This window comes from Anopheles coustani, chromosome 3, assembly GCF_943734705.1.
Source record: "Anopheles coustani chromosome 3, idAnoCousDA_361_x.2, whole genome shotgun sequence".
Classification (NCBI taxonomy): domain Eukaryota; kingdom Metazoa; phylum Arthropoda; class Insecta; order Diptera; family Culicidae; genus Anopheles; species Anopheles coustani.
The window spans coordinates 18,821,541-18,837,138 of record NC_071288.1 but is presented as its reverse complement, the minus strand read 5'-3'; the positions used below and the strand labels follow the sequence as shown (position 1 = coordinate 18,837,138).

General features: G+C 47.2%; 1 protein-coding gene across 7 annotated transcripts in view; it reads left to right on the top strand.

The window, feature by feature from the left end:
* Positions 1–15,598, top strand: part of LOC131260480 (protein groucho) — a 162,751-nt gene that overhangs the window by 113,953 nt on the left and 33,200 nt on the right. For all 7 annotated transcript variants that reach the window (XM_058262216.1, XM_058262218.1, XM_058262214.1 and 4 more), the window contains one exon: positions 5,036–5,080. In XM_058262216.1, coding sequence (XP_058118199.1) covers positions 5,036–5,080 — 45 coding nt within the window. The remainder of the gene's footprint in view (positions 1–5,035; positions 5,081–15,598) is intronic.

Genomic DNA, 15,598 nt, shown 5'->3' with positions numbered 1-15,598 from the left:
TTCTCCCGGGCGGGCCCGCTGCGGCATTCCGGGTGGGTTAGAGATTAGAGTAGCGCAAAAAGTGAACCCTCCTCCGTACGGTTGTGCACTCGCGCGCTATCACGAGTACGAGATTCGAAATTGTCGGATCGATGCCATGGTATCCAGTTGCTCGAATTTCTCCCCGCCTTACGGCCGCACGTGTAGGGCATGCGGGGTTGTGGGACCATTGTCGGTGCAGTTCAATCCACTTCCAAGCGTCAGCATCGAACCTCACCAACACCCTAAGCCCACCAGCGGAATCAAACATTCAGACCACTCTCCCCGGGCATGGTGTAGAAAATAATCCGGAAAAAAGGAGAGCTAGAATATCCTTATGGCTGATGCGTCAGACCCTTCGACCCTTCAGTACGGAAAATATCAAAACCTTTCGGTTCACACCATCCGAGGGCCGGTTTTTTTTTGTTAGAGATTGAAATGGTAAATGAAATGAAAATTCGGTTCCCGTGAGTTGCTTCCAAGTGGTGGCCGGGTTTTTTATGGACAGTTCTAGCCACCAAACGCATTGAAAATATGAGTTTTCCAGCGTACGTAACCAAAACGCCAACGAACCCGATTTCCCAACCGCTGGAAGGGGGGGAGGCATCAAACAGGCCCACGGAGCAAGCGCCATTTGTTTGTTTGTTGATGTTTCTGCTGATGTTTTTGGCCCCCTCGTCGTTGTCCCCCCCATGGCTCCCCTTTCTCCTGCAGCGTTATTCGAAGGCATGTTTGGACTGACGCACAAGAGGATGCAACGATAAGGACAAGAGCTTCCCGACACGACACGGTGAGTGCGTTGGGAAGATCGAAAGGATAGCGCGTCTATTGCATCGGAGTCCTCTCCCTTCTCCCCCACCAGTCAACCAGTTCATTCCGGGCGTCGTTTGTGGGCTGCTACCGTGATGCTCGTTGGGTATCCTTTGTAGCGCCGGCACCGACATCGACTCCATTTCGATCGTACGCAACGTCAACGGTGTCCCGGGCACCGATGGAACGGCCGATTTGAAAAGGGTCGCTCCATACGAAAGGCTCCATAACCCATACACTCACCATTCACGGTTGCGTTACGATTGGGTTCGTTAGGACACACAAGGGCGAAACAGATATTTCTCCATCATGATATCATCCCGCCCGCCCTGCCTGGGTGGGAAACCCAGGATTTTGTGGGTTTCGGGGCGCTGGGAAAACATTTTCATCCACCTCTAACCTCTTTCGGTGCTCTGTTATATGCGTGTGTGTGTGTATTTTTTTGTACCATGTTTGTCGAATTGGGTGTACGCAAACGATCCGCACCGTGTACACACACCGTACGCGAAACTTTTGCGCGCTGAACATCGAGGGTACGGGAAAACGGTCGGGTCACCAGATTACGGATTGCACAAATTCCGGTTGGGGATGATGTTGGCGGATGGGCAAAAGTGGAGCGAGAGATTTTCCGATGGAAAATGTAGTTCGAGGCTGCAATCCACCTAGAAGCGCGTCCTCGCGTATTACACTATGTACAACGCTCCTTCGCGCTGGGTTTGGGTCGAGGTCGTCTCGAATATCCCGGAGCGGAAGTACCCTCAAACGGAGCGGAGCCTGCTGTCTAGTGCTTTCCATGGAGGATTTCCCGCGGCCGGTTGTGTGCGGGCTCGTTTTTGCCGTTGGATTGGGATGGCTCATCGTACTAGGTTATATTCTCAGATCGGAAGCGAGCCGCATCGTCAACGGTGCGTATTTATACAATATTAATTATAAATTTATCAGCATGTTTCGATCTCCTTGGACAGCACCGCTCGTACAAAAACGGGAAATATGATGACGGTCTGACTACAAATTTATCATTGTGTTGTCCCATGCCCTTTTCTGTTTCGGCTGTTAAAAGGTTCGCCAGACTTTTGATTATTTAATTCTTTACTTTGTGATAAATAAATGCTATTCGTCAAAAATATTTTAATTTTCATGTTAATAATCATTTACAAAGCCTAACTGTGCACAGTTTTAAAATTTTTCTTTGTTTCAAAAATAATTTTTGGTTATATTTTCTATTCTGTACACAGCATGATGATAGCTAGGATGAAATTTAGGTTGAGCAAATACTTGGATAAACTGTTTTCTTTTTATAGGTATCTTTGTTGCTTGTCTTTTGGAAAAAAAATCCAGTCACAGATTTCATTCAGTTGTAAATCGTGCATTGTGAGTGTTCGTAACGCGATAGTTCCACAGTTCGCTGACGAATTGATGCCATCCGTAGCTGATGACAAAAAAATAAAATGCCTTCGATACAAACCTACCCAAAAGGAACGCCAAAACGTCAGTGACGTCAAACAGGCTTTATTTATATCCTGTTTGGTGCCAACGCATCTGAAGCACCTAGGTAAAACGGATACCTCGCTGGTGATAAATAAAATCAACGAAACTTCGTTTCACTGCAACGCTTTTGGTGCAACAGCAGCTGCGTAAATACTCGCTTTCGTCGTTGCCGTTCAAAGGTGGAGGAGAAAGCAAACCGGGCCCGTACGCAGCAACGGCACCTCGGTGCACCTTTTTCTCTGGCATTTTGCTACGGTAAAATAATAACCAATACTTGTAGAACGCTCCCCCCGCACTCCGAGTGCGGTGTTTGGAGGTAAAGGTGGTAACAGGCAAATGGTGAAAGCGGTACAAGCACACGGTATACGGGTGGCGCATCCCTCAGCTCCGCACAATCAAATCCAATCAAATTCGCATTCAGAGCAATATGAATAATTTTGAATATTATTTATTGAAGCCCACATTTCGGACGATATGCGGAAGAAGTACGTGTGCACGAGTGTGTGTGCGCGGCCCGGTATAAAACGGATATGATCCTGGGACAGTTCCTCCTTTCCCATTTCGGGCAAAGCGAATAACGATGCTTTATCCTGCAGATGAGGAAGCAAAACGAAAAAAAAAAATAAAACGAAACGTTAAACCACAATATTTCGGCTGAGGATGATGAGAAAAGTATCCTGGGGATACACTTCAACGGAGAATCAAAATTCGTACTTTCATTCGCTGATGCTGCAGTCGTGTGTCCTGCACCACAACGTCCCATTTTCCTCCGGAATCGGCTGTGTTGTGTGACCTCACATGTCGAATTTATCGATATCTTTTCCGGTGGCGTTCCGATCGGTGGGATGAATGTACGTTTTCCTTGCACTTTGCATTCGAAATGGGATATTTTACCCAGTGCGCGTGTGTGTGTGTGTGTGTGTACGTACGAAGATCGCTTCCCACACTGCTGACGGATCTCGTGCTCGTTTGATGAAAACCCACACACAACACCGTTCCAAGCGTACACTTGACTGCATCCGCGTGCCTGTCGATGGCGAAATTCGGAAACATTCATGTTTCATATTTCGTCCGCCCAAACGTGACACAGAACCTTCCCGAAAACCAATCCTCTACCGGCACCCTACCCAAACCGGTGCAAATAAATCCATTGGAATAAATTTAACTCGAGAAATATTCGAGAAACACACCACCACCGGAACCCGCAACGTTTTCTACCCGGGAACCGTTCCGAACGGTCTTCGATTGCCACCATCGGAAGTGGAAATCGTAGCGAAGTGATTGTGAAATTATTATCATCATTCACCTATCGCCCCCCGGCAGCACAGGAACCTCCACGCACCAACCTCCCCGGGAGTGGAGCTCCATCGGGACTGCACACGGCCGAACTATCAGCTTTCAATTCAGCTTCGATGTGCGCCGGTGTTTATCCTCCATTTGCATTGCCCGTGTGTGTGTATGTTCGGTGGAGGCGCGCTGCCGTTCGACCGGAAACCGGAAGTTGTTGCTGTTGGCGCAGGATAACCTTGCCGTTTGTTGCCGCACCGCACACGCACGCACTAGAGGGTAGGCGGTACGGGGTGGCTATAAATAAAATATTTGGAAAATTAAATGCAATTTTCTCTGACTGCCCGCCTGGGAGTGGGTGGTTCGTGTCGCCAGGAGCAGGCACCCGGTTTGCAATGTGCATCCTTTCGTCCAGGCCCATTGCGGACGGTTTTCGATGCAAGTGCACTGGGTGCTGCTGCGGATCTGCGTGGCGTGGGACGCCATGTTTTATGCGGTAGTGGACGTTAGAAATGCAGCTTCCAATGACCCATCGTATTTAGTTCCCGTTGCAGGCGAGGGTGTCTGCTTGAGACAGAAGAAGAGTGGACGAGGCCATGACGAGCGGAGTGGAGCTGGAGTGGCAGGTGTAGAAAAGATGCAATTAGCCGCTCAATGGTAGAGCACGGTCTGCGTGTTCGCTTTCCAATGCGATCGAATTTATGCTATTTCGATAAAAATAACAGTCATTATCAGCTTTTATGCAAGGATCGCTCAGAGGCAAAACGGATTGCACACACACTCACACAGCCCGTGTTGGCATTTCGTTGCACATCCTTAGCCACGAGTGGCGACATGTGGTCAAATGGACGAACAATCTATCCGACACACGAATCGATGAATAATTGATCGATTTATTTTATACCGCCATGGAAAATTATTGACCACAAATGCCGTCCAGTTCTTCCAATCCTACAGTAGGGTTGGTAATTTAACGTGTTAAATACTCGTTGAATATTGATGTTTCTTACTGCAAGTTCGTATCTTTTTTACCAAGCACCAGGCGTCTCCATCGAACGTAAATGAATATTGCAGTTTTGTTTTCATACCCAGCAATTGAATAAAATTATCACAACATTTGTAAGTCAAATTATTTTTTATAAGATACATTTTTTCACATTTCTACTTCTTTTTGCAATTTTTAGCAATTGTATAAATGCCATAATAAATAAAAGTTGCAATAAATATAAAAACAAAATGTTATCAAAATGATTGGTTGGCAAACAAAAACCATCATTCTCGTTAGTTGTACCCAATTTGGAGCTTCTTATTTCAAGAAAAGATCCTTTAGATTTAATTTAACCTTTAATAAACTTATTTAACCAATAATAAACCACAACACAATACAAATATTTTCAACGTTTAATTGTTTGTATATTCTTTTTCTTTGCAGTATTATGAAATGTCTTATGGATTAAACGTGGAAATGCACAAACAGGTAAGTCGGAAATTATTATTATTAATATTATTATTATTATTAAATCTATGATTTTTGGACAAATCATTCAGTTTTTACAAAAATTGAATTTTATTTTAAATCGACGTTTCTCAAAAGTTTAAGCGTCAATCTCTCTCTCTTTTGAGCTGAAGTTTAGGAAAATGTTTCCCAAAAAAGAAGCATTGCAACGTTATGGCCAGTTCATGAGACCAGTTTTTTAGAAATATGGCAAAACAGTGAAAATGAGAAACAAAGTCAAGAAGCTAAGCGGCTCACCACCACCGTCACCACCACCGTCACCACCACGACCAGTGCGTTGAATAGACGATGAGTCAAGCTTAGGTTATTAAATTAAAATAACAGTAATAACAGCTGCCTCCACCGACGCTGAGACACGATTCAGCAAGGTGAGCTAGCAGGTGGAAGGACGAAACATCGTAAACTCGTCCCGAAGGAGCAAGGAACCGAAAGATATTCACTCGCTTTCATTATTTCACCCCCCGCGCCGGTCGGCACAAATTGGCTTAGGTCCTGTTCGGTGGGTTCGGTTGCATCATTTTCCATCCTGCCCTTCGGATGAATATGCTAGCAGGAGAACGATGGCGTTCACGGCACCATTGGAGTGTAGTTACGTGCTAGCATGAACGAAGGAAAGGGCATGAAATTATCACATTGAGCCACCACCGAGCGTGCGGGTAGGAGGCACCTTTGGGCCGTCATTGATGACATTTACGATCTCGTGGGATCGCACCCCAACCACCTCGTGCCTTCCGTGCCTCCGGGAACCGTCGTGTGGTCGACGTGAGGGGACCCCATCATGTTTATTTTATTGTACTCGTGTTGCTTTCGCTCGGGGATGGCGGAACGTTTCCATTCACATGTTCGTTGTTAAATCGCTTCAAAATATTTCGGGTTGAAACTGGTTTTTCCCGGCTGGAAACAATCCACTTTTGCCTACGAAAATATTCCATTTCTGATTGTTGACACTTTTCAAACGGTATTCTCATCTCATCGCGGGTGAGTGATGGGGTCAAAAGGAAAAGGAACACACGACGGTGGATAACATCAACTCACTCTCAAGCCACACAGACAGAGACATCTGCATCGCGGTCGGTTGCTATTTCTTCATCAAAAGTCTGTGAAAACAAAAGAATGGGAGAGGATGCAAATATAAACAAACGAACAAACAATATCAACCAGCACACGGGCTCGTTAAGGACGGTTCTCCGGCAAACGCAACCGTCTTCGGGAGGGGGCGAGAGGAAAGAGGCCAGACGAGGCAATACACACCCAGCCCTTGCAGTCCACGGTCCTCGCCTCGACTAACTCGATTATAATTCTCTTAGCAGTCTCGTTTTCACCGAGCCTCACACATCTCTTCCAACTCCCTGCGCGGGAGGGAAAAAGTCCTCGACATCCAGCCGTTGGCTTCAGCCGCCGAGCACCTTGGAAACACGGAATGTCGGTAGTGTTTGTTGCGAAAATTGCGTCCCGCAGAAGAAACACAGCCACCTTCTTGGGTGAGTGCTGAGGGCGCTTTTCCTACCCACTCCCTTCCTTCAAACGAAACGGAACGGAACGGAAGCGGAAGTGCTTGATTTCATTGCCTTACTTTCTTCCTCTGCGCGAAGAGAGAGAGAGAGAGAGAGAGAGGGATGTTTATGTTGCTATTCTGCCCGACTGAATCCGAGAGGGGTTCGGTAATGTGCACAAAGAAAATAATGTTGCTCGAAAGTTCCCGGGGAGAAAAAGGACACGTCATGGAGGGAAGAGAAAAGAGAGGGGGGGGGGACCTTCTTCACCTCCGTAGAAAACCTCGGAACACACGGAAGGGCGACCCATTTCAGGCCATCCTTCGTTCGTTCGCTCGCTCGTTCGTTCGTTTGTTCGTGGTGGGAATTGTTCCCGTGCCGAGGCGGCGTGTTCGAGCGAAGTTGTAAACTGGAATAATAATCAACTCAAGGAAGTCGTCAACCGCTCAACGCAAAAACCCTCCACACACCGTCCGTTTCCCCCACACACACGGGGCGCGCCCCGTCATTCCTTCCCGCCGTACCGGTCCAAAGATGTCAGCTCCGGTTTTGGCGCCCTTGTTACATCTTTCCTTTCCCGGTCGGAAACGGGTGGTGTGCGGAAGAGGACGCAGCCCAACGGGCGGTCACGCTTCCACCCCCCCCTTGCGTGGGCAAAGTATTTCCCGGCTAGCTTCCCCGGGCCACCAAAGTCTTTCGGAGCAGTTTTCGGGCTGGAGAAACTTCAGATACTTCAACAAATCTGAGCCGGGTGCGGAATGCGGTGCGTGCGTGGGAGAGAAGGGGAAGGTAAATGGAATGAACATTGTGTGACGAAGGGCGAGAACACCCTCCCCCCCCCCCCCCCTTGCCTAAATGCCGAACATTATACGGCAAATATTCCGACGGCAATTGGACAAAGTTTTATGCCTTTATGCAGGCGACGAGCCGGCAAAATGTGTGGAAAGAGTGTTTCAGTGGCTGCGGCAGCTTCTTGCCTGTGATTCGTTCTGGTGTGCTTTTTTCCATTTCCATTTCCACTACCCTTCGCCGACCCGCGTGGCGTATTTTCCCAGTGGTTTTCCTTCCTGCCGTCCTGCTGGGTGAGTCACGCAGCTTCTCCACTCAAAATTTGCCTTGCGGGGTGAATATTGAAAAGCAGATGAAACGGAGGAGGTGGACGAAGCTGGCTGACAACAACTAACTGAGGGGAGACTTTCGACTTCGCCCGGGGTTTTGCTGAAACCATTTTCCAACTCGGTTGTGCACAGAAACGCTGGCGGAGAGTGCCGGAGGGTCGGATGGCGGCAGTTTGTTGTAGACAGCAATAATAATCATATTATACATGGAATCAGATTAGACGATGTCACAGAAGCCGCCGCCCGGACGGTGGGTGGTTTACTGGGATGGGGGAAAAACTCGCCCCACCGGCACACGATCGAGCGGACGGATGGAATCATTGCCGAAACAAGACTAAATGGTAATTCGATTAGTTTGTTCATTTACTAGTTAGCTCGTGTCAAATGTGTTCGTTGCGGTGGAATGGCTACCATCGTTCCTTTGTCCACGTCCTGCTCGCTTCCGACGTTAATATGTCCCTTCTGTGCTGATTCATTCATATTACAAAAGTAAACACACCCACACAGTGGTAGCGAGTGAAAGCGTGTCACACAAGGATGAAGAATTTTGCAAAAACTTTCATTACATTTATGTCATTTATCGATATGAGAAACTTTCAATGAAATGTCATTTCAGTTGAACTATTCAAAAATATGTTTTTGATTTTATTTCGTCTTTTATGCAATCATTTAAAATATGTTAACATCAGATGCATTCAATTATTTTTCATACAACTTCAGTGTGTTTTGACGAAATTATTTTAGTTGAATTTACTATACTTACACAAAAAATGTGTGTCAAAAAATTCGTTTGTACAATCAAAAACTTTTCTTGCTGCGGACAGATTTGGAATTCAATCCCCGCACAATAAATCAATTAAAATCAATTACGGCAAAACTCCCCTTGTCCTGCTGCCACTAAACGGTCATGTCGCCCTGCTAAGTTGAACAAAGAAAACAGTTAAAGGATACACGAAAGGAAAGGATCGAAGAAGAAAAAAATACACACACACACCCGTAAAGTCACACCCATAAAAAGTGGTGAGCCAAATTGAAAAACTAAGGCGCAAAAGTTAAAGCAAAGATATGGCGCACAAAAACTCATTACTCAGTGAAAATCCTTTCCCACTCCGAAGCCGCGCGAAAAGCGTACCCGGCTCGACTAAAAGGGTGATCCAAAACGTTGCGAGACAAACAAAAGTAAAGAGAGGGAAAAAAAACAAACATAATTCTTGCCTCCAAAGGCCGGAGGAAGCCTTAAATGAGAAAAACGACAGCATATCCCCTGCCGTTCTAGCCCCTTCTCCACATCCAGCGTGCGTCCTCACTGGCGGCATAATTAAAAGGTATAATCACTAGGAAATTATTCAAATAAATCTGATTACCAAAACCTCCAGCCCGTGCCGAGGCCACGGTGGCGGGAAAACTTTTCCGCTCGATGGAAGCCACCAATTTCGTCGCCCTCTTCCCTCGACCCCCCCCCCCACCCCCCCACCCACCCACAAAAGAAACGGCTTTCCACCCGCGCCTCGTTGTGGTTGCATTAAGCGACAGTGCGGCAAAGAGCAGCAGGATATCTTGCCCGAAGGAGAAGCATGCAAAAGAGGACTTATTAATAAAGAGAGAAACAGGATCGGAGCACACGGGTGGTGGTTGTGCGAGCGAACAAATTTGCATCCCAAAGGGGCCACGGAAAGTGTGCTCATCCCCTCATGAAGTCAAGCCAAATCCCATCCTCCCCGTGCGCCCACCACCCATCATCCCGGACGGTATTCTCATTTTTGTCGGTGTCATTTTTCCGGCGCGAGCATTTTTATGCTGAGCTCCCCCCCGCCCCCAACCCCCACCGGAGGGTGGTGTTTTCGCAGATGAAAGAAGTCACAAGTCGCGTGAAAATGATAAAAGCAGGGCGAGGGCCCAAGGACAAAGAGAAAGAGAGGGAGAGAGACAGAGAGAAAAGGGAAAAGGGAAGTGAAAAATAAAACGCGCCCGACGAGAAGAAAGAAAAGATGACAATATTATAATAGAATACCACCACCCCCTACAACCGCGCCAACGAAAGGTGTGCGATGAGAAAGGAAAGCAGCTTTTCTTTTGTAACACGCCCTGTTTTCCGCTACAAACCCGGTTTTCCCTACCCCGTCCCGCGTTCAGCTGCACTTTGCGAAGCAATCTGATCTCTTACCAGTGTTAAAAGTGGAAAGTGCTCTCGGGGGACACAGCTTCTCCCGGCAGGGATGGAATTTCCCGCGCATCTAGCCAGGGGGAGGACGCCGGCTTGTGGGGTCGGGCCGAGCGGGCCTGCAAAATTGTTGAATAAATGACACAAGAAGACACTGCTCATGGGCGTGTTGGGAGAGGAGGAATGAAAAAAAAAAAGAAACGAAGAATGATGGAGTGAGCTAAACGACAGAAAGGAAATCTCGAGCGGGAGAAAAGCGCTCGAGGGAAGTTGTTCGTGGAAAACCATCGCAAAGAAGAAAGAAAATTTTACTTCGCTTCCTGTCCCCTTGGACCCACCCTTCCTCCCTCTGCGCGGTGGTTATGATGGCGTAAGGTTTCCATTTTCCACTTTTCAACCAGAGCTACACATACACGCGCACAAACACGTAACGGAATCACCCAAGGGTTCTTTGAACCAAGCAAGCTCTCGCTTCCTTACTCCCGTTCACCAATCTTCCAAATTCCCCCCTTTCCCCCGTTTTCTTACCCATCCCGTAGAGTAGGGGGTTTCCCCAGCATCATTCTTTCGCATTCATCATATCCTTGGCGAGGATTTTTACAGTTTTTTGCCTCCCCGGAGGGGAGAGGGGTTGGCGATCCGAGACGGGAGGAAAATAAACTCTTGAAACGATGCTCAGTTCCGTTCGCCGGTGGCATCCGGGCGACGTTGCACCCCAAAAGCCACGCACACACACACACACCGAATGCTGAGCTGCTTCTGTTTTGGCGTAAACCCCCCGAAGAGATAGACATGGAGTAAAAGTAAGCCAAACGGGGGGAGGCAAAAAAAACCTCAAATAAAAGCGAAGCGAAACCAGTGTATCCTAGATCGGATAAGAAAGCGGCACACTTACACCACGCTTACACACACATAGCGATGGTACGTGTACGTGTGCTAAGCGATGGTGTAGTGTGGCATGCTGCAGGAAAGAAGGACGCTTTCTGCATGCCGTGAGGAAGTGAGAAAATTCAACAAACGTCGGAAAACATTGTCGTCGCGCTTATTGCCGTCGGGTGTGGGTGTTTCGATTTATTTTTCCTTGCCTCGGGAGAGCTGAAGCGTTCTATTTTTTTTTCTCTCTCAACAGATAAAAGTGTGGAAATCTTTTTTTATTCCGAAACATTCGGTTGCAGTCTCGGATAGGAATCCATGTGAAGCTGTGTTGCCTGACATGGTTTGCGTTTTTGCAGCCAATAGAACCGGACCGAATTTAACTACTGGGAAGCCTTGTTGAATATGTTGGTAAAGCTGCTAATCATTTACTCTGTTATCGGTAAACAGGTTGTGCCACTTTTTGCGTGTTCCTTTTCTCGCCATTTTGTAGAGTTTCTTTTTCAAATGTAAAAGCTTGTCATGTTTACTTGAACGTTTTTTTATGTGTTGTGATTTGTATTTTACTTTTATTAATAGATGAAAGGATTTTGATTTTGTTTATTGCATTGTTTCCAGAACCCCAAACACAATCTAATTTCATAATCTCATAGAACGAGTCCAATTTATAATAAGCTTTACTTTTGTATTAATTTATAATTTTAAAATAAGGTATAGTTTTAACTAGCATTATCATTATGGAGAACTATAAATATATATTCAATCTTCCTCACAACTATGACAAATAATCCTTAAATAAAAATAACACAACAAATTAGTTCTATACGGAAGAAAGCTAGCAAACATCAACAGACTTGTGTTTCTTTCTTCTGTGACCAGAGCCCATTTAGCTGCCCTGGCTCGTTTCGTATCACTTGAATTCTCTTGTTTATTTTTTTTCTGTTTTGTTTCTTTTTTCCATGCTATTAACTTACCCCTGGCCCATCGCCTAGCTCGCCACTTAGCGCCGGCGGTGAATCCCGATTCACTCGCCCAATCATTCCGGGAAGCGCTAACGCACTGCGCCCGGCCGCCTCTCGCTGTCGTTTCGTGTTCATGGTGTTTTCGCTCGTTAGATAAATTAATCTCAATCAACTTTTTCGCTTTCGTCCTAGTGGTACTTTTTCGTCCTTGCGTCCTCGTCCCATCGAGCTGTTGTTTATTTTCCTCCGCACGCACATCCAAGGTCCTTTGCCGCGTTCGGGGTCGGGCTGGGTGAAAATCCCATTTATGCCACCAGCAGTCCAACGGAAGAGAAAAAACGACGACGCTTTTTTTTTCTGTTGGTTTCCCCCCCTCATTTTCTCATCAAGATCCCCCCACTTTCCGTTGCTCTCGAAGCTGACTTCGCCACTGGAACCTATGGAGCGTCGTCGTCCATCAAGCCATTGCCAAGTGGATGTTCTTTGTATTTGCTTCTGGTGTGTGTGTGTGTGTTGGGTTTTGGTCTGCATGTTTTCCCATCTACCATTGGGTACAACGCGACCGTTGGTTGCTTTCTCTCCTTTTTGTGGGTATCGAAAATGGCCGTGTATAGCGTCGGTTTGTTTGCAGAGCGAGCGTCCGTTGAGGCAAGGCTTGCGAAGAAGGTCAAACACTGCTAATGGGGAGAGAATGCGCAGGAAGAAAAACGACCAGTCGGTAAATAAATTTATCATCAAGACAACTCACTCCACGCGCCAACCAATTTGCCTCCGAAATTGCCGAGGTTCATAGGTCCGTGAAAAAGCGTTCGTCCTCAAACTGTCGTTCGTCGTCGTGATCGTTTTCTACGTTGTATTATGCTGAAAATTCTTCGTCAGCCTATTCACTTTCAATCCGTCATTTCGGGGGGCAAAAGTATGCTGCCGCCGCGGGTATGATTTGTTCACGTCCTTCTTCATATTTTTGTCGATGTCCAACAGACAGCAGCAAACCCTACGGCACAGCGAGGTTAATCCTTTCGGTCGCCACGGTTTTCTGCCACAGAGTGACGCTGTTCAGCTGCCGAAAGGTGATAGAAATGCAATGAAAAAGAAGCCGGAGTAAATTACCACCAGCACAGAGGAAACGTGTTCTCGGAATAAAATGGGCTGCAAAATACACTGGCCAAAAAAGATACGGAGCACCAAACAACCTTCCCAACTCCCCAACCAACGTGGGACCGGCTGAATCCGGGGACGCCACCCCATTTAGGTGAGATAATAAATCTAGAGATGAATAAAAGAAAACAAACCACCAGCGCCCACACTTTTCCGCCTTCGGGAGCAGCGAAAGGAGTGCCCTTTGCGTTATTTGTTTCACTTCCCTCGTGCTACTAGCTCCTCTCGGTTATTTACCTTCTCTTTTAGGGACGATCATCCCACCGACATTTGCTCGCACACCCTCATCCATCAATGGAAAGTGTGCGGCATGGCAAAGGAAACAGCACCAGAGGAAAGCGTAAACAAAAGTCCTCGCCCCAAACCGAGGTTAGAAGAGTTTGTGACGGCTTATCGTTCGCTATTGGGTGAGCAGGGCGTTTTTTTTTTGTTGACGTCCTTTCCACCCAACGATCGTCATCGCTTTCAATGCACACACACATACACAAACACGCCCGAAGCAAGGGATACTGACGTAAAAAATAAATAAAGGAGAATAAAGGACAAATGAAACGGGAAAGGTGGGTGCGAGTGAAAAGCACAATCTTTTTGAAGGTGAAAAAAGCGGCGCAAAGAAAAACCCACTCCAAGTACTCACCTTGTTTTCGTGTTTCCACTTTTACCATTTTCGGGGTTTTCCATACCACCATCCCACTGGTCCCCTTTCCCCCTGGATTTGTACCCTACGCGCTCGTCTGTTTGTTGCTGGTTTTATTTCATTTTCCTCCCTGTACACTACCACCAGGAGGAGAGGGGGGGTTGGTGTGGTTGTTGTAACGACCGTGAAAAGGGAACGACGCGAAGGGAATGGCAGGAGAAAGCAGCACCAAGCGGTTTGATAGTGGTTCGGGTGGCTTTTCATAATGAATTCTACTCTGTGCCGATGCTTTGCTTCCTTTTAAAACCAACGCACAGTGGTTCGAACCTTGAGTTTTCGAGGTCATATGTTTTTAATAAAATTCTTTGAAAGTTTTGAATTGGTGTGTTTTTCTGTTTTGAAAAAATCTACACGTTATCTTATATCTTATAAAAAAAATTCAACATATAATTTCACATTTGCGTACGCTTGTGAAGCTCCCATTAACACATTTTCAAGATCACTTTTAATATTACGAGTTGATACCAAAACTGATAAATATGTTAACTACAATAAAAGCGGTTAATTTCGCCTGCCCGCGATCCGTTTTGTGTTGTTGAATGCTATTTTTTTTTTTTTGTTAAAAATAATTAAACAGGCTTATGTTTGAATGCGCACTGAAATTGTGCGGGAAAACCTGACGATCAATCTGCGCCTTCTACTGCGCCGCTCTGCACACAGAGTCCGTTTCCAACAGCGCAATCGTTAACGTGACGGTATTCGCGTTGCCTTCCCGTTCTGTGTCCTTTCTGGGTGGCTTTCCCGCCCCCTTCTCCGCTTGCACCAAGGCGTGTGCTTTTATTTTACCGCTTCCGTTGATATTGCGCCAGCATGAGATTCAATCTCTCATTCCCTCTCATTTCACTAGCACTAGCACGGAGGGAAGCACGATTGGTGATGGTGGTGAAGGTGGCGTTGGTTCTGTCGTACAAATAACCATCACGTTTATCCAACCATCACCTTTCGGGCCCGGGTCGCAGGAATAAACACGGACTGTGTAGCTTCCGCTTTTCTCCGGGGGTGGTTCGGATAATTGAGGTGCACACAACCAAGCGACACGGGTGTGGTGTGAGGTGACGTGGACGGGGTGGGGGTGAGGGAGAAGGGAAGGAAAATAATCTACCCGCCCAGCGCACCACTCACCCACGGTCCTTCGTACACACACACACACACACTCCGTAAGTCTTCATCTGTTGCCTTGTTTGCTAACTTTTCTTGGCCACAGAGACGGAAAATGGAGAAAGCGAGGGTAGGGAGAGTGCGAATTGGTTTCCAGCAGCAGCACGGAAACACTCACCAAAACCCACCGCACTTTTCCTCCCGCTTGCTGGTGGATTTTTTCTCCACCGTTGTGTTTTATTTTTGCTGCCCTTTTTTTCTTGATCCATTTCCTAACCGTCGGGGAAAACTCCACCACCGCAGGAGAAATGGCTCTGCTAAACCAAGCTGGCGTGAAGGGGAAGGGGGAGCAGGGACAGCACTCCTACCGCCCGCGCCCGCTTTCCACCTCAACATGTCTTTGTCACTCGATTGAGCATCGTGTTGGGTGAGATTTTTCCCGCTACGGCGTAATGGTCTTGTTCAGCCGAGTTGTTTTTGTGCCGTCCTTTTCGCGCCACCATCGATTTCGATGTATTCGTGCGGCCCCTACCCCTTACCGTTTCCGTCCCACCCCTTTTCCCCTGCGCTCAGATTGTAAATATGAACCGTTGAACCCCCCCCCCCCCCCTCCCAATCTAGAACGACAACGATCACACCAAGCGGCGGGTGGTGGTGGGCGCTTTCGGTCGGAAATGGGGCCCGGAGCAAAGTGATGGAAACTTCATCAGGAAAACTTTTCGTACACTTTTTCTCACCTTCATCAACGGTAACATGAAGTGTGACTATCCTGCCAGCCAACCCGTGGGGGGGGAGGGGGAAGGGAGCGGTTTGGGGGTGATGTAGAAAAAGGAAAAAGAAAACACGTTGTAGTCCTCCATGCACCGGATCGGGAGTCGAAATCCAGCAAAAGCGATGGCCATGGCTAGTGTACACGAGG